This window comes from Trachurus japonicus, chromosome 13 (genome assembly GCF_045865225.1).
Source record: "Trachurus japonicus isolate A0001 chromosome 13, Traja_1.0".
Classification (NCBI taxonomy): Eukaryota; Metazoa; Chordata; class Actinopteri; order Carangiformes; family Carangidae; genus Trachurus; species Trachurus japonicus.
This window is the reverse complement of record NC_140919.1, coordinates 16351247-16376893: the sequence shown is the minus strand read 5'-3', so window position 1 is coordinate 16376893 and position 25647 is coordinate 16351247. Positions and strand designations below refer to the sequence as shown.

The following is a 25647-nucleotide window of genomic DNA, read 5'->3' as shown; positions in this document are numbered from 1 at the left end:
TCTGAACAGATTTTAATCTAAATAGTTGCAGTTTTGTCAACATTTTCAAACAACGTAAACATACTAAAAGATAAACAACACTCTGATAAAGTGCACTCTTGCAACATAAAAGGTAGCTTTCAATGAAGACATTAACTGTTTATTTTATTCAACACAGTAGTAGTATTAAGTAGTAACAGGATTTAAGTATATCAAAAAAAGGGTCAAATAAAAATGCAAACTAAAGTAACTGGTTATCTCTTTTAGCAAACTTTGCAAAGGACCAGGTTCTCCATGCAGCTAACCTACACACACAAACAAAGAGGCAAGTAAGAAAGCTCGTCACTGCCTGTAATTAGCTATGATTGGTCGGTCAGGTTGACGACGTAATACGTCTGGTGCGTCGGTGCATCAACATAGAACTGCAATTTATAGAATGTGCCCCAGACGATCCTACGATCTCTGCACTTTGGCAAATCGTCCACACGTTCTAATCCTTCACGATATACTATTTCATTCTCTCGTCGACCATGGCAGAGATAACCACCGTCGCTGCACTGTTCCTCTCCCTGTAGATGGGAGAGGAACAGCGGTGTGGGTCTCTGGCCGCAGCGGAGACAGCTCCGTGACACTACTGTGTGACTGACCGCCTGTTGAGTGCTTTGGGATGGGGCGGCCGGCTCACAGCGCCCGCTGGTTGAAAACAGCAGTGATAACGTGCTTTCAGGTACGAATCTCCAAACCAGAAACGTTTATAACAGCACCGGAAAAGCAACACTGAATAGCTGTGGCTTTGCTGCAGCTAATGGGGATCTGAATAATAAACTAAACTAAACCAAAGATAGTCTATTTAGGCTATAAACCGTCTTTAACTAAACTGCGACGCGCGACGAGGCGTCATCACGTTTGGTGGGAACACTCCGTGAAGATGCTCTCAAGCAAGTTTGGTGTCAATTGAGGAAAAATTTAGGGAGGAGATCCATCTGAAAACGATAAACCTCCCAAAAAAAAAAAACCACAACGGAAAAGGGAAAAATAAAAAAACTGAAGAAAACGGCATCGACTCCCACGGCTCGCAACTTCTCAGCATCATCCTCTCTCTTTGTATCTATTCTCTCTCTTTAATCCTGTTTAAAAAAAAAAAGACAGTCGGTTGCACAAAGGAAAAACAAAAAATGAAACCAAAAAGAAAAATAACATCATTGAATATTCAATCCATGATACAATCTCTCCCATTTGATTTTTTTCTTAGCTCTCCGAGCTCCCGCCTCGTCTCCCAGGCAGCAGGTCTCTGGGGGTCAACAGGGGGGAGGAGGGTGGTGGTGTAGGGGTGAAGGGAGGTTGGAGGGGCTTGAGCGGGGGGGTTTAAGGTGGTGGGAGGGGCCTAGCTGTCGGACTCATCCTCGGCCACGCGAAGCCACGTGAAGAAGGCGGTGACGGACTTGAGGGCGACTCCTTTGCCCCACTGCTCGGCGGGGTCTTTGCTTGACTCCCACTTGAAGAAGACCTCCTCTTTGATTATGTCGTTGTCGTAAAACACGTCAAAGAACATCCGCAGCAGATCTGACGGGGGCGAGGGGAGAGAGAGAGACAGGAAGTGTGTTTCATAACAACATTTAAAGTTGTGACACACATCATGTGGGCCGCTACTCACAGGCAGGTTGCTCCATCTGCACCATGAGGGCCTGCAGGGCGTAGAGCGCCTGCAGCTCCTTCTGCTCGTCCTTCAGGTATTTCTGCAGCAGCTTGGCTCTCTGCTTCACCTGCTCGCCGTCCACCCTGTAGGGGTTCTTACCTGCACAGGGAAACGTCGGGAAAAACTTTATTGAACAAGACTCTGCTGGTTCAGCCTGTGAGCTGGGACGTTACGTTTACAGTGTTTTAACGATGAAAGTGACGGCCACAGCTCGACTCACAGATGATGGCCGACTGGCAGATGCTCGTCATCAGAGCTCGGACGAACATGTTGGAGGACGTCTGCTGCTCGTCCAGGTTGGCCTACACACACACAGAAACACATCTGTTTTACAGCTGGACACAACAACACAACAGTGAGACCTGCTCCTCCGTCAGGCCGATGAGGTGGACGAGCCAGAGGCGGCGGGGACACGAACCTCGACCCAGTCAAAGATCCTCTGGTTGTCGGACTTGTCATGGATCAGCCGGTCCAGATGTTTGCTCAGCTCTGCAGAGCTCAGCTCCTTCTTGCTCTTCTCCGACTCGTCGCAGAGCGTGAACTCCACTTTCTGCAGACACAGAGAGAGAGAGAGAGCCGTAACAATCTGTAATCTGTTCGTTAACGACCTCGTTACCGTTGCTCACTAGAAAACACACAGCTCGTCTCTCAGGCGACGACCTCTCACCTGTTTTGTCACAAATTTGTCGACGTCTACGTCCTCAGGCAGGAAGTCTTTCCACCGGAGGCCGGCCTCCCTCCACATTGTGCCCGCCTTCTTATGGCTCTGATGGAGGACACACACAAAGTTTTTTATTTATTTGTTTATTTCAGGCATGTCAAATTTAAATCATCATCAACACACTTCATCTTAGTTCAAGTAATACAATACACATGGCCGAAAGGCCATCCTGACCAAAAAGACGCCTTTTCTATGTTGTGTGATTTTCATTGTATATTACTGTACAATCCTGGTTGTTGTAAATGGGCTTTATACATTTAAAAATAAGCTTGATTTGACAGATAATTGCTGATAATTGATGACAGCTCTCACCATTCCTTTGCAGAGTAAGGTCAGGATGTGAACCAGCAGGACTCCGGCTTTTCCTAGAGGGACTAGAGGCTTAGAAATCTCCCTGGAGACAAAATACAAAGAAGAAGAAACAAACAAGTTAAAAAACGTTTAAAAAAAAACAATCTCCTCTGACAGATTTTTCCCTCCGTGGTGCCGACGACTCACCTGAAGAGTTCTCCCATGGGGATTCCTCCCTCCAGGAGCATGGGGGTGATCAGCTCGGCCAGGTAGAGCCAGATGTGGGGGATGTCGATCGCCATGTCCTCAGCCACCTCCAGGATTTCTTGAAACCTGAAGAAACACGAGTTTCAATGTTTATTTAAGGATTCAAGAAAAGGTTCAAAGTTGCTAAACAGATGGAGAAGGAAACAGAGTGACACAGACACACGGAAACATCTCAGCTTCTGCAAAAAAATGTATTGTTTTATATATGCACTCACAAAGTAAACAATAAAAATTAGCTAGAAAAAGAAAGCATCTCCTGCAGGAAATACGTGTGAATGCTGAAAGCAGCTGACCTGCTGAGGCAATGTTGAAAAAGGCTAAGGCTAAAACATAAAACTTGAAGGCTGAGAGATGAATGTCTTTCTATGGGTGAAAGAAAGAAAGAAAGAAAACGACAGACAGAGAGGGGTAGAAAGAAAGAAAGAAAGAAAGAAAGAAAGAAAGAAAGAAAGAAAGAAAGAAAGAAAGAAAGAAAGAAAAAGACAGAAAGAAAAAAGTAGAAAAAGAGAGAAAAAAAGACAGAGGGTAGAAAGAAATAAAGAAAGAGAGAGAAGGAAAGAAAGAAAGAAATAAGGAAGTAAAAAGAAAGAAAGGGGGTAGAAAGAAATAATTAAAAAGACAGAGAAAGAAAGAAAGAAAGAAAGAAAGAAAGAAAGAAAGAAAGAAAGAGAGACAGAGAGAGGGGGATGGATAGATAGAAAGAAGTGGATAGATAGAGAAGGGTAGAAAGAAAGAAAGAAAGAAAGAAAGAAAGAAAGAAGTAAAAAGACAGAGAAAGGGGATAGAAATGAAGAAAGAAAGAGAGGGGGATGGATAGATAGAAAGAGGTAGATAGAAGGGTAGAAAGAAAGACTTTTTGACTTTTAACCCAACTTTTATTAACTACACTTCCTTATTGCACGTACTTTCTGTCAAAGAACAAACAAACATAAAAACATCATTAATAATACCTGTAAATGGCAGTTAATCTTGTCTATGATAATCTATGCAGTTCTGCCACTTTACGTTTTTTTTGTGCTTTATTTTGAAGAACCCACTCTCATTTTGTTACTTCCTGTTATGCCGACGCTAGACTTCCTGCTCCCGTCTCAGCAGAACGACATGCTGCTCACGTTATTCCAGAGTTGGTAAAACATACAAATGAACTATTAACATGTCGTCGCCTGTATTGAAACCTATGAAAGGTTATTTCATTGCAGTTCGCTCCGTGTTTTTGTGTCATTGTGTTTTTTGTGTAAGGACTGTTACCGCAAGGTGTGTGTGGAAGACAGGCTGCTAGCAGGTTGTGCTCAAACTTAGTGCCCTTGGAAGCAGAAGGAGGTAGGAGGAGACTAATGGTGTATTCATTGTAAAAGAGAGTGATTTATTTAATTTAAAACAAAGAGAAAATGTCATTATTTTCATTTAAATAAAAGCTGTAACTCGTAGCAATTTAAAAAGGGTAATTTCATGTAATATTCATTATTTAAGTTTACTAAAATGTATTTGTTTAAGTTTAAAAATGTGAACATGATTTCTATATATTATTCACTGAAATCTGGTATTATGGCATTTGTATTTCTGTCCATTTTCATAGTATTCACGGTGTCATGGTGTCAGAAGGTGAAAAGAGGAGAGAATTAAAGTAACACCAGTCGAAGCGCTCTGCGTCACGTGTGGTAATTCCAAGTGGGCCGCTACAATACCATTACCTTACAACTTTACACACACAAAACGAAACACGACATTACAAGACAAACTTGTTTTTGAGGCAAATTTATGCAAAACCACTGATGCGCGTTCCCGTCAGGGGCAGTTTTTCGGCAAGCAGTCTGCATTTGCCTCGCAAACAACTCTGTCTCATAACGTTCTGTTATTATCTCATAGCGTGGTGAATGTGCAGCTCACAACTTGTCCACCAGAGCGTTTTGGAGTTGTTGGTTTGTGTATTTGATGAGTTTGCTCGTAGCTCTAAGCAGCTCGCTGCTCTGCTCCGCCGTTCTAAAAATAGCTTGCACCAACAATTAAAGGTAACGAACCTACTACTATGACTATAGGGATTATGGCAATGGGCCAATTTGCCAAAATGTTGAACTTTCCCTTTAAAGCTATCAAATTATCACACGAGAGATAATTCCCTCAGGGCTTTGTTTCTCTCTCTTTCTTTTCTTGTGTTAGCACCAATGACACTGACCCTTTGTAGTACTGCTGCGTGGACAGCGTGCCGGTCTTCAGCAGCTGGTGCAGCAGCAGGCCCATGTGCTCGCGGGCGATGGTGCTGCGCTCCAGCGTCGACTCCAGGCCGTTTCGCACAAACACGAAGAGCAGCTGGGTGCTGTTCATCTCCTGCACAAACTGTAGCGTCTCCTGCAGGAAATACACCGACACAGCGGGGCGATTTAAGTTACAAATTGTTAAAATATTGATCCTCCTCACATGAGGATTATCAGAAGACGATGGCGCACCTTCATGTCGTTGATATGCAGGTACTCCTCGATGATGGCCGTGGACTTCTTTTCTAGTTCCTCTTCTGTCAAGGCCGGCTTGGTGGGGGTCTGTGTGGGGGGGGGGGTGGCGGTTGTCTCCCGCTTCATGGCTGCTGCCACACAAACACACAGACACACACACATTAAAACCTCTCCTGGAAATCTAATGTAATCTTATTTCATGTAGTTAAATAATCAACTTAAAAAATTTATTTCTGTGCACTCTGTCCTGAGCACTCACCAATCTGGCTTCCAAGAAAAACATAGTACCTCTACCGCTGCAACTCTTGTCCTAAATTATATCACCCTAGCTTAGCCTTAGATAAAAAGAAACACTGTGCTGCTCTCTTTATTGACCTTTCAAAAGCCTTCGACCCAGTTGACACAAACTACTCCTAACCAAACTTCTCAACATCAGCCTCGATGACATTACTTTTAAATGGTTCCAAAGTTACCCCAAGGGTCAATCCGTGGCCCTGTTTTATTTTCACTATATATTAATGACATTGTAACTACTGTCACTGGCTGTAACATTCACCTTTATGCGGATGACACCATTTTGTATTCCATGTCTGACTCTGTACCCTCTGCTATTGAAGCTCTTCAGCACCGTTTCACTGACTTACAAGTTGCTCTCAATAATCACAAACTGGTTCTTAATGCAGGTAAAACAAAATCTATGCTCTTGACTAAATCAAAAAACATCACTTACAATATGCAAATCATCTCCACTATTAATGATACAACTATTGAAAAGGTTTCTGAATATAAATATCTTGGACTTTGGATCGACGACAAAATCACCTTCAAACATCATGTATCTAATTAAACTAAGACAAAAAATAGGCTTTTTCTACAGAAACAAATCATCCTTTCCTTTTCACTGCAGGAAGAAACTTATCGAGGCAACTTTTATGTCAGTCTTAGACTATGGAGTAGGGTTGTTCGGTGGAGACGCACCCTGATTATGCACTCGCGGCCTCGGCTGATGTTTTCTTTGCTCCCGCTTTGTCCATTAAGTTGTGTCTAATAAACAATAGTCTTGTCTGCAAAACTTGGTTGGATATGTGCAGATCCATTCAGTGTTTCCCATTAATTAAAGAGACTGTGGCGGCCCGCCACAGTCTCGTTAGGGCCCGCCACAGTCTCTCACAGAAAAATAAATAAATAAATTAAAAAAAATTTCAAAAAAAAAATTTTTCTCACATGTGTCTACGTGCGGTGCGCCCGCACGCGAGCGAGGCGGCAGTTTGAGAGGCTGACTGGCGGAGATGAGAGTTGGTGAAACGCTAGCATGGTTATTTAAAACACCATCTTTGATCTCTGCCTGCACATAGATACACAGACAGGGGCGCACGCTAAATGCGCTATATCGCGCTAATTCCTCGCTGCGGCGCTAAAGTATATCCCCCCCCGTTCAGACCTCAAATAATGCAAAGAAAAGTTGATATTAATTTTTAAACAGGCCACTAATGTTTTAATTTAGGAAGAGTTCAGAATAATATAGATGGAAATTTAATCCTGCAGCAGCAGTAACTGATTTAGTGATTATTTACTGGTACATATGTTATAGTTCTAAGATTTTCGATTAAAATAAAGCCAATAATGACATTTTTTGTGTTCTCTTTTTATTTGGAAAAGTACCAAAAAGTATCGAAAAACATGTTGGTACCGATACCGGTACCAAAATGTTGGTATCGTGACAACACTACTATGGAGACATCTTGTATAAGCATGCATCAGCTACAACTTTACATCCACTTGACACCGTTTATCATTCAGCCCTGAGGTTCATTACTGGTGACAGCTACAACACTCATGACTGTGACTTGTATTCCAAAGTTGGATGGCCCTCACTATCTACCAGGCGTGATCGACACTGGATTTTATTTATTTTTTAAAGCTCTCACTGGTCTTTTACCATCAGGGGTGGACTGGGACAAAAATTTGGCCCTGGACTTTTTGGTCCAGACCGACCCACTATCGTTGATGTACATACAAACACACAAAGCTCATGCAGAGGCCATTTTTGGCAATTTCCGCCTGTTTTTGTATCACTGCAATTAAAGCTTTATAACCACAGAAGTACTAATCCCACAACTATGGTTTATGGCTTAAATGAAAGACAACCTTTGTCCCTTTACATCTATATGTATAAAATATTGTATTGAGTCATTCCATAAAAAAATGGGCTTCTGAAATTACTATTTTTTTTTTAAAAAAAATTTAAAACGAGTTTGAAATTTTTGGTGAAAAGGTGATATATCAAAATCCTAATTATAAAACAGGTTGAATTTTACATATATGGTTCACACACTCCCTGTCCACATGTGTACCAAATCTTAGGTTGATAGGTAAAACTACTGAGGCACTACAGAGTTTTTCCAAACAGTGTCCCTTGGCGATGTACAGTGTGCAAAACCAGTCCAAAATTGTCCAATTTGGCTAAAATGCACACTGCAAGATTTTAGTGAGTTTTTGTTCCCCCAACAGATAACCTATTGGGGCCAATCACACACTTGATGGTTTTTAGGAACACCAGTTACATAAGTAAAATGCCATTTGAAAATTTAATTAATGGGGATGAATATTTAGTGTCCAAAACCCATCCAAACATGAATTTACCTATTTTCGCCTGCATTATATTGTTATTTTCCTTTATAACTCCAGAAGTAAACATCCCACAACCATCAGTGATGGCTTAAATTAACAAGGACATTTGAAATAGTTCATTTTGTCTTTTATTATTATTTTAATTAAACTTGGGGCAGTAAAAACACACTTTTTGTGGCGAACTTGTATTGCTTTCTTGTTGACACTAGGGGGAGAGGGAACCACATGAACCAGCTGGGTGCAGGCTTAAGCTTTGCCCAATCAGGGATCATTATACATCAGGTCACACCTTAGAGTCTCTGCTATTGGACCAAAAAGTTTTCACCCCCGTGACTTTGATTGACAGGCGATGTCAGCTGCGCAGTCTGACGGAGAATGCGAGTAGTAATAGAACTGCGGAGTTGTGTGGATTATCTGGTCACGATGGATTAAATCGAGCAATGGATTCTTTTCGACCACATCTTCAGCTTTAAATAGAGGGTAAGCTTGTAATTTTATTCAGTGTTTTAGTGGGTCTATCATTGACAAATGTCCATCTTTTTCTGCACTCGAAAATGACTTCCGGGTTTGTTTGTGTTGAGTGAGCAGGCTTGTTTAAACCTTTAATGGGGTAAAAACTGCATTTTTGTTCTTTGCTTTTGTTTATATGACAGTAAACGATTTTTTGGTGGTGAAAGAAGAGGTGTACAGATGGTACATATATGTTTAAATCACCTTCGAAAGTGTCCTTAAAAGGTCTGTGGTGGAGTTTTCATTACACCATGCCTACTTTTCGTTATATTAAGGATGCCGTTCATGTGTTATTGATTTGGGACGCCGGCATCCCAACCACTAGGGGGCCTGCGTGAACAGGTTAATAACACCACTACTAAACGATATACAATATACAACAAAGTAGAGGAATAGTGTGGAATAAGATTACATGCACATAATGAGTCTGCAAGCAATCAGAACTTTGGCTAGTTGGCTAAAGTATGGAAAACAATAGTACAATGATCTGAAAAATGGACAAACAAATTTTATCTTAAAAAGACAGTACAGCTCAACATCATGTATAGACAATGAAGCATGACAAGAAATACTTGTAATTTGTGTACTGCATCATGAATAATATGTATGCAGAATGATGTTTTACTGTAACAGTAGTTAATCTGTGTTTTATTAATTTGAACTGTATAATGTTAAACTGTTGAAAGGACAATAAACCATAAACACTGACTGAAAAAATATGGAAAGCATACATAGTTGTTAAGTTGTTAGCTCAATGTCCTTCATGACCAAATTTGAGTGAGGGCACTTTAATAAAAGCAACTAATCAATTAATCAGGATAGTATATGAATATAGTTATTGTTTTCCAATACTTTAGATAACTAGATTTAGCTGTAACACACCACACCATCAGAGTTATTAGCTATAGCTATTTATTATGTCAAGTAACGTTCATAGCAACTTTTGGACCATTTACAGTATTTTAATGAATGTTTATCCACACCATTCTGGAAAGTACATACCTGCTTAACACGGTTATCACTACCTCCTTCACATGGTGGAGAGTCTCCTCAACACTTATTTTTTCAGCCTCCTCCTGCACCATAAGGGCACTGGTAATGCCTCACTCTCTTCGGACTCACGTGAAGGACCTGCTGCTGAAGCTGCAGCATCGGTGCTTCTAGCCCTGGCCAGGCCAGGCGGCCCCTGCAGCAAACATCTGCGTAATTGACCCTTCGCCAACTCCTCCCACAAACGGCTATTGTCCAATCCTACGTTAGCAACCGTAACTATAGGCCTGGCAAGCTTTCCGCAGTGAGTCATTACGTTTGCTTTTGTGGACACATTTTGAGACTAGGACGAAAAACATTTGTTTGTAGAGAAGGATGTTGTTGTTGCTGCTGCTATTACGGCGGTGGCGGCGGCGGCAGCAGCAATATAGAGATGTTCAGATACGAGCGGACTTTTTTTTCGACTTGAGCAAGTGTAAATATGGGGATAACCATATGTTCACCTCCGAAATGACAGCTGTACTTTTACCGCGTTTACCTGGGCTTTTAGGCGAGGGATCCTCCATGCAGGGACTGCTTTCACTGACTGATACAGCGGTGGGAGAAAACAAAACAGCAGCGAAAGCTGTATGTGGTTCACAATCGCCCCAAAACTTGCAGTTTGACAACGTTTCATGACCAGTGAGATGACGTAAGTCTTCGTGGGTTGATAGACGGTAAAATTACCGGTCCTTACTGCTGCTCTGTACATTGTCCAGTCGTGTCGTTGAACAGATGTTTTATCCTCCTGCGCGAGTCACGTCACTGAAAACTATGAATGATCTTTGGGACTTCTTCTTTCTATTATCTCAGAACAGTTTATCCAGAAATTTGCTGATATTTCCTTTGAAATCGATACCAAATACTGCCAGGAGCATGGCTGGGAGTGAAAGCTTGCCCGCCGTAGCAACAGTAACCAAGGGGGCGGGGCTTACGCGAAGGGTCAATTGTTGTACTTTTAGCAGTCTGTGCTGCTAGAGCTTTTCTTTTTCTGTTACTTTCCTCCATTTTTCCGCGCCGCCTTTGCGTTTTTTTTTACTTTTCTTTTCTGTGCGCTGGTGTGTTGTTTTTTTCTCTCTCTCGCTCTCTCTCATCGTGACTCCTCATCATTAAAAGTGATTGGACGAAGGGGGGTCTAGAACATGCGTGGGTGGGACTCCTGGGCCTCTGTAGCCTCTCATAGGGCCATTGGGCCAGGTAGACAAGCCACTAGGCCAATCGTCACCTCTCTGCTGTGTCTGCAGCTGAGCACTGTGGGCCGAGCCGATGCATGTCTCTCTCCCTGGGCCGGGAGAGTTACAATATGCAAGGCGAGGCGTGGCGGAAAAAAAAGTTAAATAAATAAATAAAAAACGGCCGCCTATTGGCCCATTAGTGACCGGCCCACCGGGAAAACTCCCGGTACTCCCTATGGCCAATCCGCCCCTGTTTACCATCGTATATTAACTCGCTAGTATCTTTTAATGGAGGTTCCCATCGCACACGCTCAAAAGACTGGCTCACACTGCAGGTTCCCTCTGTCAACTCCTACCTTGGAAAGACTAGTTTTTCTTACTCTGCACCTTCGACCTGGAACTCTATGCAAAATCATCTGAAACTTACCTCACTTTTTACCAATAGGGCAATTTAAATCCATAGTTACATCATATTTTACCTCTAACTGCTCCTGCTTTTAACTACACTTATGTATTCAAGTTATGCTTATGTATGTTTGTTATGTCTGAATATTTATGTATGTCTCAATTGTTTTGTCTTCCGTCTTTATATGTTCTGTGTTTCATCTCGGCTATATCGTAAATGAGGTTTGTTTAGGTTTGTCTAAAATAAATTATATTCAGATTATTTGAGGTTGTTACAAACATAAATTTTAAATTCCTTCATTTCCTCTCCTCCTACCGTTCTCTTTGCTCCTCGCTCTCTCTCTGCTGCCCCGGTCTCGGTCGTCCGTCATACTCGCCACCCAGCGGACGGGGTCGGCCGAGCCGCGCTGCTCGCCGAGCGTGAACTCCACATTCTGCACAGAGAGAGAGAGAGAGAGAGAAACTAATCTGTAATCTGTTGGTTAACGCCTCTCGTTACTGCTGCTCACTGGAGAACACCCAGCTCGTCTCTCAGGCGACGACCTCTCACCTGTTCTGTCACAAATTTGTCGACGTCTACGTCCTCGGGCAGGAAGTCTTTCCACCGGAGGCCGGCCTCCCTCCACATTGTGCCCGCCTTCTTATGGCTCTGATGGAGGACACACACACAGTTTTTTATTTATTTGTTTATTTAAATCATCATCATCACACTTCATCTTAGTTCAAGTAATACAATACACATGGCCTAAAGGGTAAAGTAAATGGGCTTTATAACTTTAAAAATAAGCTTGATTTGATAGATAATTGCTGATAATCGATGACAGCTCTCACCATTCCTTTGCAGAGTATGGTCAGGATGTGGACTAGCAGGACTCCAGCTTTTCTCAGAGGGACCAGAGGCTTAGAGATCTCCCTAGAGACAAAAGAAAACAAAGAAGAAGATACAAACAAGTTAAAAAACCTAAAAAAAAACAACTCCTCTGACAGATTCCCTCCATGGTGCCGACGACTCACCTGAAGAGTTCTCCCATGGGGATTCCTCCCTCCAGGAGCATGGGGGTGATCAGCTCGGCCAGGTAGAGCCACATGTGGGGGTCGATCGCCATGTCCTCAGACACCTCCAGGATTTCTTGAAGCCTGAGGAAACACAAGTTTCAAAGTTTTATTCAAAGATTCTAGAAAATTAAAAAGTTGCAGATGGAGAACACAAACATATGGAAACACACTGTTTCCCACAGGTTTACAGGGAGACTGTGGCCGTAGCGGATTGTCCGACGGAATAAATTTGTGGCGTGGTGGTCTTGATTCTGTGGCGCAGCGCCACACATTGGTCTATGCATGGGAAACACTGGAAAAGTTTCTGGACACCATTGGTAATTGTGCCACGCCAGAATGAGCGGGTCGCTGCAAGGTCCTCCCATTTGTCCACAGGAATCTGAGACCTTTTGAGAAGCAGCTTGAGCTGGTCCTTCAACCGTCTTATTGGCCCACCTATCGGCCTCGAACCATGAGCCAGTTCCCCGTACAGAGTCTGTTTGGGGAGGGATGAGTCTTTCCTGCGGCGTAAATGGCCGAGGAAACCGGGCAGCCTGGTCTTGGCGGTGAGAGCCTCCACGCTTGGGAGGCCAGCGCAAGTTAGAACCTCGTTGTTTGTGATGCGTTCTTCCCAGCTGATTCCTAAGATTTCCCACAGCTTTTGCTGGTGAAACCTCTCCAGGGTCCTGATGTTCTTTCGATAGAGAGTCCAGCTCTCTGACCCATAGAGGAGGGTTGGGATTACAACAGCTCTGTAGACGCTAATCTTATGGACAGGCCGTGTTGAGAAAAGACGCGGTGGTAGAGCTTGCCGAAAGCTTGATGGATAGAGCGGATCCGGTTGTTTATGTCGTTGCCACTATCGCTAGTGTTGTTGATCATAGACCCAAGATAGCAGAATCTTGGGACCTGTTCATCTGATTTGCCATGGATGAAGATGTCAAAAGGCTGGAGAGGATACAGGGTCGGGTTGTGGCAGGACTTTTGTCTTTCCAACATTGACCTCCAGGCCTGCACTCTCATATGCTTCCACAAAAGCATCAGTGGACTCGTGTAGATCAGCAGAAGAAGAGGCTGGGGAACAGTTGTCGTCGCCATACTGGAGTTCTGAAATGTATGTTTCAGATGTCTTTGTTCAGGCTTTCAACCGCCGAAGGTTAAAAAGTCCTCCGTCCACCCAGTGTCTGATACACACTCCAAGATGAGGGTGAGTTGTTTTGACGTATCAGAATCCGTGAGGGTGCGAACGTTCCAGGAGATGAGACAGAGAGATTGCAGGGTCACCTTTCTTCTTTCTGTATTCTGACTGCAAAAGAGGGTGAGTCCGCCGAGTGCGGTTATTTTTTCAAGTTCAAGTATATACTCACAAAGTAAACAACAAAAATGAATGAAAACAGACAGACAGACTAACTGAGGTTCTACTAAATTAGGGTCTCTATGTATGAGAGACTGAAAAAGAAATAAAATAAATGAAAGATAAATAAATAAATACAATTTTGGGTATATGAAAAGGCACAAAGATGCAAAGAGATTGGAAAGATATCGTGTATGTGAAGGCAGTGAAAGAAGCTTTGCAATAAAGTAGCCTATTATTATCTCAAAAGCTAAATCTTTCTTTTCCAAATCCTGCTGTTGTAAACATCAAACTTAAAGCTCTCAAATAGTCACACAGGACATAATTTGCTATGGTCTTCATCTCTCTTTCTCCTCTGTTTTTTTTTTCTTTTGTTAGTAGCAATGACACTGACCCTTTGTAGTACTGCTGCGTGGGCAGCGTGCCGGTCTTCAGCAGCTGGTACAGCAGCAGGCCCATGTGCTCGCGGGCGATGGCGTTGCGCTCCAGCGTCAACTTCAGACCGTTTCGCACAAAAATGAAGAGCAGCTGGTTGCTGTTCATCTCCTGCACGCACTGCAGCGCCTCCTGCAGGAAACACACCGACACAGCAGGTTAGAAATTGTTAAAATATTGATCCTCAGCCTCGGCCTCCTTGTGTTGTATGTTGTCGTGGTTGCTTGGCTGGTCGCACCTTCATGTTTTTGGTATGCAGGTACTTCCAGATGATGGCCATGGACTTCTTGTCCAGATCCTCTTCTGTCAAGGCCAACTTGGTGGGGGTCTGTGGGGGTGGACGGGTGGCGGTCGTCTCTCGCTTCCCTGCACGCTTCGCTGCACACACACGCATTAACAAAGATGTTAAAACCTCTCCTGGAAATCTGAATTTAAGTTATTTTGTGTAGTTAAATGTTTTATAGTTTGTCTAAAATTAATTATATTCAGATTAAAAAATCTTGTGGACAAGTTGTGACCTGCACATTCACCACGCTATGAGATAATAATGGAACGTTGCGAGAGGGGACTCGTTTTCGAGGTAAATTCATACAAAACTGCTGATGTGCGTTCCCGTCGAGTGCAGTCTCTTCATTTGCTTCGAAAACAACTCTGCCTCGCAACGTTAAGGTGCGTTCACACCGGACCTTTTATTTTTGTCTCTGGCGACAAGTTTACATATGAAGTCAATGCAAACGGACGACTGAGTGATTAATCGCTCAGGCGATGCCACTGAGATTTGTGCTGCTCTATAATTGCTTGATTAAAAACCTCAAATTGACATTGGTTCCTATAGCGGAGAATGGCTGTCGCGCTTTTTGTTTGTGCTTTTCTGTGCGATGAAAAGAAAAAAGCCGCCAAGCGCAAACGGAGATTGTGGGCCAGAAGTTGGTTGCAGAAGCTGGTGTGTGTGTGTGTGTGTGTGTGTGTGTGTGTCCAAATGTGCGGTGTAGAGATGGGATGTAATGTGATTTTGAACAGTGTGGAGACTTTTGGGGGCAAAAACTTGTCGTATGTGCAGAATCGTGACGTAGGACCCCATACATTGTCCGTCACGACGAGAAATTTTCTGGCATGCCAGAAATTTGTCGGGAGGTCGGCGACTCGTCTTTAGGACATCGGGACGTGACACAGAGCCTCACTAATTATGCGTCCCGATAAATGCTCACGACCCCGCGATCTCTCTACGATTATGTAAATTATGCTGCGACTCATCTGGGACGACAAAATCGTACAATGTAGGCCTGCCTTTACTCACTTGCTTGCTGACACTAAGTATTTTCTAAGCTTTGGGGTGTTTAAAGCGTAGTATTTTTTTTTTTAAAGATGAGAGAAGTGAGACCAGTAGGAAAGAGACTTCACTATCAGCCCAGATGATGTGGATTTTTTTTTTTTCTGTGCGGGGGAACCTACCAGAATCTGCAGGTTTGGTGCTGGTGCCGATGCTCCTCCTCTTCTCCCCCAAGCTTTCCCAGGGGTCAATGCCCCCGGGGGCGGGCAGGGAAACCCAGTTTTTCTGAGAGGAGGGAGTGGACAGAGGTGAGGAGGAGTTTATACACATTTATGTAAAATAGAAATTTAAAATATCCCTTATTCTTTCTATTTATTAATTAATAAGGAACTAACAAAAAACTAGAGCCTGATCCCACCTTAAAGCTATGGTCTACGATAGCTATGGCCCTCCTAACGACACACCCCCCTTCAGCAGAGCAGAGCAACAAGCCTGCCAGCAGAAACCAAACACGGCGCCAGCTTTGATTTCGGAGCAAAATGTCGGATTCACCATCACAACTTCCACAATAAAACGTTTGGTTATCAAACATAACCTCAGTTCTTAGAATAATATGAGCAAGGTGTCTCGCTATGGGATGCAGCCTCCTGCAGCCCTGATAGAAGCACTTATCTCAATCCGCCAATCCTGATTGGCCGGTGGAAGGTGTTCATCCGCGTCACACACAGTAGTCCCACCTACTATAAATAGTGTGTGCGGATAACGCCCCCTCAATTCAATAAGCAAACCTCTTCTCACCGCCCAGCAAGAAGGGTCGTCTGGCGAGACACCTCGCTCATATTATTCTAAGAACTGAGGTTATGTTTGATAACCAAACGTTCTTCTTCATAATATTCACTCGGTGTCTCGCTATGGGATATGGTAGCTCCCGTATTGCCAGACAGTTTATCGAACAGGTACCGGCCAGTGGGGAGGGTCCCTGGGTTCCAGTTAAGACTCCAGGACCGCGCTAGCCATGCATGGCCCTGACACGTCAAGCATGTAGAACCGAACAAAAGTCAGAGGCGAGGACCAACTCGCTGCTGAACAAATGTCCTGCACAGACACTCCCCTAAATAAAGCCCAGGACGCGGCCATCCCACGGGTAGAGTGCGCGCGCAAACCCGCCGGTGGCTGCAGACCTCTGCTCTTATATGCCAAAGCTATAGCCTCCACCACCCAGTGGGCGAGGCGCTGCTTTGTGACTGGCTGTCCCTTTCGGTGTTCAGCCCAGGAGACAAAGAGCTGATTATTCTTCCTGATGCTCTGTGTCCTGTTCATATAAGAGCGCACAGCTCGAACCGGACACAGCATGTTTGCTCCCGGCTCACCTGGAGGAGCGGTGAACGCTGCGAGCTCAATCGGGGACCATGAACCCACCACCTTAGGTACAAAGACCGGGTTGGGTTTCAGAACCATACGCGTATTCCCCCGGGGCAAACTGAGTGCACACAGAGAGCGCATGGATATCACTCACTCGCTTTGCAGAGGCGAGAGCCAGTAACAGCACTGTCTTAAGGGACAGGTGTTTGAGACTCGCTCCCAGCAATGGCTCAAATGGGGGGCCTTTAAGCCCCTCCAAAACCACCGCTAGATCCCATGGAGGCAATAGTGGTCTGGAGACAGGGAGAAGCCTGCACGCGCCCCTCAAAGGGTGTTGCCCTGCTGATTTGTCCCCAAATCCTATATGGCAAGCCGCTATAGCCGCCAGATAAACCTTAACCGTGGAAAAGGCTCTTCCTTTATCAATCAGGTCCTGTAAAAACGACAGTATCACTGGCACAGAACACTGAAAGGGGGTGTGGTCCCATTCAAGACACCACCGCTCAAACACTCCCCACTTAGAGTCGTACAGAGACCTAGTGGAGGGAGCCCTGGCGTTTTGGATAGTGTTAACCACACTCTGAGGGAGCCCGGCAGTGGTCAGATTGAGCCACTCACGGGCCAGGCCCACAGTTGCAGTCGCTCCGGGTGCGGGTGGAACACCGTCCCCCTTCCCTGCGACAGCAAGTCCCAGCTGCCAAGGCTGGGCGCACAGCATCCGATATATCTCCGCCAGCCAGTGCACCGCTGGCCAGTGTGGAGCTATCAGGATCAGCTTGTGGCTGTGTTCCCTCACTCTGGCGAGAGTGGGGGGTATCAGGGCCAGTGGGGGAAACGCATAGAGCAGCTCGTGCGGCCAAGCGTGCGCTAGCGCGTCTACGCCCAGGGGAGCGTTCAGAGTGCGCAGAGAGAAGAACAGCTCGCACTGAGCGTTTTCTCTGCACGCAAACAGATCTATCCTGGCGCGCCCGTAGCGCGCCCATATCTGCTCCAAGACCTGCGGGTGTAGCATCCATTCCCCGTACATCGGCGCGCCCCTGGACAGCAGGTCGGCACCTGCGTTCAGGGTCCCCGGGATGTGAGTCGCCCTCAGGGAGAGAAAGTGCACACTACTCTAGAGGATCAGTTTGTGTGCCAGAGTGTGCAACAAACGAGAGCGCAACCCGCCTTGACGGTTTATATACGCTACTGTCGTTGTGTTGTCCGTCCTCACCAGGACGTGATGGCCCGAGAGGAACGGGAGGAAGTGTTTCAGAGACAGAAACACAGCCGAGAGCTCGAGAAAGTTTATGTGAAGACGTTGGAGAGCCTGGCTCCAGCGTCCTCTCACAGACCTGCCCTCGTAAATACCACCCCAGCCGGATAGGCTGGCATCCATGGTGACCACTTTCCTGGACGAGACAGTGCCCATTGACACCCCTTGAGACAGGAAAGATGGAGCCCGCCAGTGGCGCAGAGCCGTCACGCAATCCGCCGTGACCGTTATCCACCGTGCGCCATGACGCACGGGATCTAGCCTGAGTGAAGCGACCCAGCGCTGAAATTCCCGCATGTGAAGGCGGCCAAGACGGATCACGAGGATGGCTGAGGCCATCAGACCCAGTAGCCGAAGACACAGTCTGAACTGGACGGACCTGTGTCGATGGAAGTGCGCGAGGCAAGCTTTGAAAGTTTTCACTCTCTCCTCCGAGAGGCGAGCTGTGAATGGCACGGAGCGCAGGGATAAACCCAGAAAGATTATCTCCTGTGTGGGAGAGAGTTGGCTCTTCTCTTCTTATCACAAAGCCCAAATCCATTAGATGTTTTGTCACAATGTGTGTGTGAACCATGGCCTCCTGTTCTGACTGTGCCAACAGGAGCCAGTCGTCCAAATATGTGGCCAGCCGTATGCCCCGGCGTCTGAGCGGGGAGACGGCTGCCTCTGTGCACCGTACGAAAACCCTCGGGCTGAGAGACAGGCCGAATGGAAGAACAAGGTATTCGTAGCACACCCCCTGAAAGGCGAATCGGAGATATTGTCTGTGAGGGGGGTAAATGGGAATGTGGAAATACGCGTCTTTGTCTGTGTGCTGGCAAAGATTGTTAAATAAGCATATTTATTTTGTAAATGATTTATTGAATAATGAAGGAAAATTCCTTACTTTTGAATCTTTCATTTTTAAATATGGAGATGTGTGTTCAGAATTTAACTATATGCAGTTACTTTCCACAATTTCTTCATCCTGGAAATCAAAGATAGAGAAACATCCGGAAGATTTAAGAGTATGCTGCCCTCATATTAAGAATTCTAAATGGTTGGGGCAGAAGAAGATTAATTTTGACATGTATAGGTTTTTTATGTATTCTAAAAATATAGCCGCCCAACCATATTATTTTCAAGCACATTGGGAAAGTATTTTTGATACCCCACTTCCTTGGTTGGATTTATTTAAAAATATGTACAAATCTTCTTGTTCCACATATTTATGGATGTTTCAGTTAAAAATATTCTATAAGATATTACCAACAAGGAAGATGCTTAAAATATGGAGAATAACAGACAATGATAAATGTAGATTTTGTGGGGATGAGGAAGAAGACATTATGCACTTATTTTGGTATTGTCCAGAAGTTGCTCTTTTTTGGCATTATGTGGCTATTTGGTTATGTGACCAAGGACTTGTTTTGTTATTATCTCCAATTAATATTATTTGGGGTTTTCATGAAGAACAACATATGCTGTTAAATACTGTTGTTCTGCTTGGGAAAGCTTTTGTTTTTAAAAATCAAGGAGAGCTTAATTTGAGATATTTTATATCATTTATTAAACATCATTATTTACTAACAAAGAGAGAAAAAGATGGGAAAGCCTCGCAATAACAAAAACTTGGGATGAAGATTCAATATAGTTCATTGTTTTGTATGTTTTTGTTTTTGGGATTGTTGTCGTTGCTTTTATGGTGGCTGTAGAGTGAATTAATTAATCCTTTATTTATTGAGTTATGTTATGAATTAATGGTGCGTGTAAAATATGTAGTATGCACTTAATGATTATATGTTTTGATTATTTTATGCTGTTAATGTAGGTTCCTTTTTTTTGTTGTTTGTTTGTTTTGTTGTTTTGTATTTTGTCCTCCGTTATGTTTTATGGTGCTGATGGGTTTTTATGTTACTGCCACCTGATTATTGTGTATTTTTTCTTTTCTTAGAATGAAAAAAAAAAGAAAGAAAAAAAAAAAAGAGAGAGAGAAAGAAAGAAAGACAAAAAAAAAATGTCCCCATTAGGGGGGGTGGTGGTGGGATTAAAAAAAAAAAAAAAATATGCGTCTTTCAGATCCACGGACGAAAACCAGTCGTTCGGTCTTACTAGACGCAGCAGTGCTGCGTGTGTCAGCATCCTGAATTTGTATTTCCGCAGAAATTTGTTCAGAGCCCGCAGGTCCAGAATAGGGCGGATTCCTCTCCCCCCCCCGTTTGGGGACGAGGAAGTATCTGGAGTTAAGACCTGACAGACTCTGTGCGGGAGATACGACAGAAATTGCTCTTTTTTCTAACAGAGAGAGGATTTCCTCCTGTAAGACTCGAGCTGATTCCCCCTGTGCTTGTGACTGTATTACGCCGGAGAAACGGGGAGGAACAGCGGCGAATTGGAGCTTGTATCCCCGGGAAATTGTGCGAAACACCCACGGTGAAGCTGCGATTGCTTTCCAATTTTCCTGTTTGAGGGAAAGCGGAGAAGCATAATGCAGTCCCTGCTCCATCACAGGAGGTCCCAGCAGCGGTGCTGTGGCGCCCTCTTGCGGTAGAGCGGGGAAACAATCCCCGAGCTGTACTGCGTATGCGTGAGTGGGCACCGCAGGGACAGCCGGGCCTGTCACTTTGCTCCGCGGGAACGGTGATTCCGATCCCCGGGGCAGAGCTGCAGAGGGCTCGGTGACCACACTGCTCATAGACAGGATATTTTTGTTTGTTTGTTTTGTTTTGTTTGTTTTGGCTTTTTTTGTTATCTGCACCCTTGGCTCGTGGCCTGGCTGTGACAGATTTCTTTTTATTTTCACATTTTTGGGAACGTGTGTGTGTGTGTGCTTGTGGACATTTCCCTCGGGGCGCAACAGCGCAAACCTCCGAGGCGATGTCTCCCCTCTCGCGAACCGGCTTTGAAGTGGGCAGCGGCGGCGCGGGACGCACACGAACAAGCCAACGGGGAACAACAGGATGTTCCCGGAGAGAGGAAGGCTGTCAGGCCGCTCTCTTTTTCTTTCTCGCCTGGGGGACCGAGGCCGCGGCGTTCGGGGGCGGCGGTGGGACTGTGGTCGGGGCGGGAGGTTTTCAGTGCCAGCCGGCTCCCGGCTCCGTCCTCGGCGGGGGGGGGGGGGCGCGGGCCGGGCTGTTGCTGCCGCTTCGGGATCCTGAAATGCGGCGGCTGGGAAGCAGCAGCAAACGGTTTGCGCTGCACCAGTGGTGAAGGCGTGGGTGCTCTGCGGGGAAGGCAAAGTTTCAGGGCTTTGTTGTCCTTTTTCTTCGCCTCGCACCTCTGCTGCATCGTGGCCAATGCAGAGCCGAAGATGCCCTCCGGGACGATTGGCATGTCGAGTATGTCGTCCCGCTCCCTGTCAGACAGGTTAGCGAGGCTGAGCCATCTCGTTCGCTCCTGAATGACGATCACCGCTATTTCCTCCCACGCGTCGGGGTCCTGCTCGTTAGCAGACGCCCCAAACAGCTCTTCCTGGTAGGCAGTGAGGATGGAGAGAGCGCTGAGAGCCCTGGCCGAGAAGGCGGCTGCCTTGTACGCCCTCTCGGCCAGTGCAGACTGGAACCGCTCGGGCTTCGTGGGCAGCGTCGGACGCCTGGAGGAGGACGCGGATAGCTGGCTCGTGCTGCCCGGGCAGAGATGCGCAGCTACGGGGGCTTCCACCGGAGGCATCGAGAGGAGACCCTGGGCTTCCATCCCCTCGCAGTCGAGGGATGCTGCTCCCGGGATGGGGCTCCTGTTGCTGTACGGGCAGCTACTCCAAGTTTTGGACAGCTCGCCCAGCAACTTGGGGAAGACAGGGAGAAGCTGTTTCACCGCGCTACGGGCCAGGGGGAGCCGCTTGCCTTCATAGCGGGACCGGGTGGGCTCCGCTATTGCAACCGGCCAGGGGACCTCCAGCTTCTCTGCCGCACGTTTCGAGCAGGTCCACATGGAGGGAGGGAGCTGGAGAGCTCACCCCGCCTTCCTCCCTGGTGGTAGGTTGGGACAATGCTTTCGGTCTTTATTCTTTCAGCCGGGGCTGGGGCCACGAAGATGTCGTCTTCCTCCTCGTCCTCTGATATGAGGAACGAGGCATAGTCGTCATCCTCCGCAAGGCCGATCTCCAGCACGTCTTCCTCTGTAAACGGGGGGACCTGGAGCTGCTCGCACTGGGTGGCCCAGTCGAAGTCGGTCTCCGGGACTTCCTGAGACATGTCCACGTCTTCCTCCGCGGCTGAGCCTTGGTCAGCGGTGGGGAGAAACGGGTCACGGTCAGCGAGGCTAACTTGGCGGGCTAGCCTGCGCCTGAGGCTCTTCACTGTGAACACTTTGCAGTTTCCACAGGACCCGGGAATCTCGAGGGCTAACCTGGCATGGTCAACCCCCAGACAGGTACTACACACCGGGTGGGTGTCTTTCCCCGAGATTTTGTTCCCGCAGCCACAGGGTCGAGAGTCTCCTCTGGCGTGAGGGTCTTTAGCGGTTGCCATTTCGCAGACGAGCTGGAGTGCGCGCGGGAAAAAGGGGGGACCGTTGCTAACTGGTGTGTTAGTGGGGGTCGAGGAGAGTAGCTGGCGTGCTAGCTAGCTCGACCGACTCGAGCGTCCGTGGAGGGGAGTCGAGAGAAAAAATCCACCTTGGAGGGGCTGGAAAAGAAAAATCTACCGGTCCGGTCTGGTGTGAACGGACAGAAAGATAGACACTGGAGAAACACTAGCGTCCGGTGACGGAAGCTAGCAAGATCCGTCTTGTGGACAGTTAAACTAATGAAGCTCCAATGTGAGATAAGCTCTCAAGGTGAGAAGAGGTTTTGAATTGAGGGGGCGTTATCCGCACACACTATTTATAGTAGGTGGGACTACTGTGTGTGACGCGGATGAACACCTTCCACCGGCCAGTCAGGATTGGCGGATTGAGATAAGTGCTTCTATCAGGGCTGCATGAGGCTGCATCCCATAGCGAGACACCGAGTGAATATTATGAAGAAGAACCAAAGATTACCTGTTCAACATAAACTCGGCTGTATCAGCACCGCCCCTGCAGCCTGAGCGGGGTCGCTCTGCTAACTGCACACTGCGAGTCTCCCTGCTCCTCTCCCCGACACACAGCACCCTGCGCCTCCCTCCTTCGCTTGGCACCGCTAATGGCGGCGACAGGGAGTCGAGGGGATTGGATGGAGGGTATGAGAGAGAAATTGACCAATAGGTGCCATCTGGGCTGCATGGCTTCTATTGGTCAATTTCTCTGCAGGTCTGCAGCCACTACTATATTTTTTTCATCCTTTGGCTCTTCACATTGTGTAGGTCGTACTACAAGGCCATAACCACCGTCTAAATGGCGTTAATAATAATGATCAATCTTTCAAATCGTAGACCATAGCATTAAGTTATGAAATATCCACTTGAAAAACAGCAAATCTTCATATTCGAGAATCTGTAACTACAAAATAATTAGGTTTTTATATTTACTAATGACACAGAAAAAAGTACAGCATAACCAATATCGTCTGAGCAAATGGATATTCAAATCTTTAATAACCTACACCAGGTTTCAGCAAAGATTTTGAGTTTTTAATGTTTGTAGTGACGCAGTTTCCTCTGTGTGTACGTGAGAGACTCACCCGTCGCAGATCCAACACATCCTGCAGCTTGAAGCGGATCGTGGACGTGGTCTTCTCCTCCTTTATGATCTTCTCCATCTTATTGAAGTACTGGTCCATACGAGGCTGAGGAGACAGACAACGGTTGGATGAGTGACTCTGTCTCCATCCAACTACACATTTATCAGCATTAATTTCAAACACTAATTCCCTCTTTAATCACGTGTGTGTGTTTGTACCTTGGCCTTCTCAAAGTCCAGGTCCTTGCCGATGGTGGACAGCAGCACACACAGACACTCCAGAGACTCCTCGTCCTCGTTTTTCAGCAGCTTCACGATGCAGTTGTGCACGATGGCCTCGGTCAGCATCTTGAGCTTGAACAGCTCGCCGATGAACTTGATGTTGCCCAGCGAGCGCCTCCTGGCCTTGTCTTTGGCGTCCTGCAGCTCCTCGATGAGCCGCTGCTTCTCCTCCTCCTGCAGGGAGAGAGAGAGATGTCATAAATTGCAGAGGAGAGATGGTTTGTATTTAAACCTCTAAAAACTTTGGGATATAAAAAGTAATCGTAGCACAGTGGCTCCTTCGAGACATCTGGCCGCCACACAGCTGAGCTGAACCATCAGCCCAGCCCAGGTTTCGTTAAATAAAAGACGCGACCTAAAGCCTGACCAGGGACAAAAACAGCAAACGTCTTCTATACATCACATTTTCCCATTTCCTGTGGCAATGTTGTTTGTATCATAAATAAACCGTACCGAGGAGGCGCCCTCCAGCTCCTTCTGCTTCTTCTCGAAGATCTCGTCGTCCTTCTCAAACTCCACCTGGCATCGGTTTAGCAGCAGCTTACGGAAATTCACAGTGACTCCCGGCTCATCTTGGACTTGGACTTTTAGCTGCGGAAGAAAACGGACATTTAGTTTCAATAGGCTTCATGCACAACTCCACTACTTCCTGAACTTTAGCCAGCTCCTTTATTTCCTGTCTTACATTATTGGACAAACTGATTAGGCCCTAGTGTGACTGCACCCTTAATGAACTTTTCAGAATGTCCACTAGCCAATATTTTTCCGGTGAAAATAAGGATCCTGTCCCTGTCCCCCGCTGGTCTGCACTCACATTACCCCGAACCCAAGTGTGCTCAAGCACGGTTGCCTCCTTCACATTACACTCGCGTTACATTGTTGTTTAATTAAAAATAAACCAAAGCCGTTTCCTACAAAAATGTCTACATGCTTTTATTTTGAAGTTTCTTGCGTGCACTTCCTGTCCCAAGCGGCTTGACACTGGAGGCAGCCTGAGAGTGGAGCTTGCACCGACCCTCTCGACACTTCCACTTCATTATGCTCGAAACGGTGTCAAGCGTAACATCACGATAACACCCAAGACAGCTTTGCTCTCACACGTCTTTATTCGGTGTGTGTGCGGGCGCCACTCACCCCCATAAGGCAGCGGCACATGTTGACGTAGACCACTGAGAAGTCTGGCTCGGAGATGGCCTTCTCATGGATGAGGTCGACGACGCCCTTCAGCCTCTCCTCGGTGTCAATGCTCAGCCCTGTCACCTGCCTCATGAGCCTCTGGAACGTCTGTGGCCTCAGATTGTTGAGGATGCTGCTCATCCGCTTGAACAGTTCCTGGGTCTTGGCCTGCTCCGAGTTGCTCTCCTCGGGCTCCCGGGCCTTCTCCGCCTTGTTCAGCTGCACGTCGTCGTTCAGCGACATGCTGGTGATGATCTTCCGCGGCTCTTTCCTCTGGATCTGCTGAGAGTGAAGGTGCGTGTGCTAATCTACAAGATGGTGTTTGTAGGTAGCATCAGCAGAACATACGAAGGTCACCTGGTCGACAGGTGAGGAATGACGTAAACACACATTAGAGACAATGGAATGCAATATAATAAAATAAAGAACTAAATTGCTCCTTTTGTGTTTCAGAAACTTCAGATTCTAAGTATTTATGGCATTAATATTTTTCAAATCTGTTTTTCTTTATAAGATACTCTCAAATGAAGGAAATGAGTTGCTACTATTATTTTTTATTATTTTTTTCATGTTTTCTGACTCTGCTGGATGAAGAAAAGTGAGTTCCGTTCGCTACCGTCATATGGACATGCAGTGCTGCGCGGAGCCCCGCTGTAACTCAGGGAAGGCACGGAGGACTCTGAAACTTCTCCCAGCCCTTAGTCGACATGAGGGTGAGTTGATAATGAGTGAAATTTGAATTTGGGTGAA

At 46.1% G+C, this 25647-nt stretch overlaps 1 protein-coding gene across 1 annotated transcript in view; it reads right to left on the bottom strand.

Moving 5' to 3' along the window:
• Positions 1-1321: 1321 nt before the first annotated feature.
• The window catches only part of LOC146975759 (uncharacterized), a 26040-nt gene continuing 1714 nt past the window's right edge, over positions 1322-25647 (bottom strand). Inside the window, exons 3-27 of the mRNA XM_085796649.1 lie at positions 24856-25179; positions 24175-24312; positions 23659-23895; positions 23441-23545; positions 21797-22322; positions 20709-21743; positions 17821-18026; positions 17126-17721; positions 16587-16725; positions 15428-15530; positions 14214-14353; positions 13935-14107; positions 12166-12288; positions 11983-12064; positions 11702-11800; positions 11468-11585; positions 5399-5529; positions 5128-5300; positions 2895-3020; positions 2709-2790; positions 2343-2441; positions 2094-2225; positions 1896-1977; positions 1634-1774; positions 1322-1542 (exon numbers count right to left, since the gene is read on the bottom strand). Coding sequence (XP_085652775.1) covers positions 1364-1542; positions 1634-1774; positions 1896-1977; positions 2094-2225; positions 2343-2441; positions 2709-2790; positions 2895-3020; positions 5128-5300; positions 5399-5529; positions 11468-11585; positions 11702-11800; positions 11983-12064; positions 12166-12288; positions 13935-14107; positions 14214-14353; positions 15428-15530; positions 16587-16725; positions 17126-17721; positions 17821-18026; positions 20709-21743; positions 21797-22322; positions 23441-23545; positions 23659-23895; positions 24175-24312; positions 24856-25179 — 5289 coding nt within the window. The 3' untranslated portion in view covers positions 1322-1363. The remainder of the gene's footprint in view (positions 1543-1633; positions 1775-1895; positions 1978-2093; positions 2226-2342; positions 2442-2708; positions 2791-2894; positions 3021-5127; positions 5301-5398; positions 5530-11467; positions 11586-11701; positions 11801-11982; positions 12065-12165; positions 12289-13934; positions 14108-14213; positions 14354-15427; positions 15531-16586; positions 16726-17125; positions 17722-17820; positions 18027-20708; positions 21744-21796; positions 22323-23440; positions 23546-23658; positions 23896-24174; positions 24313-24855; positions 25180-25647) is intronic.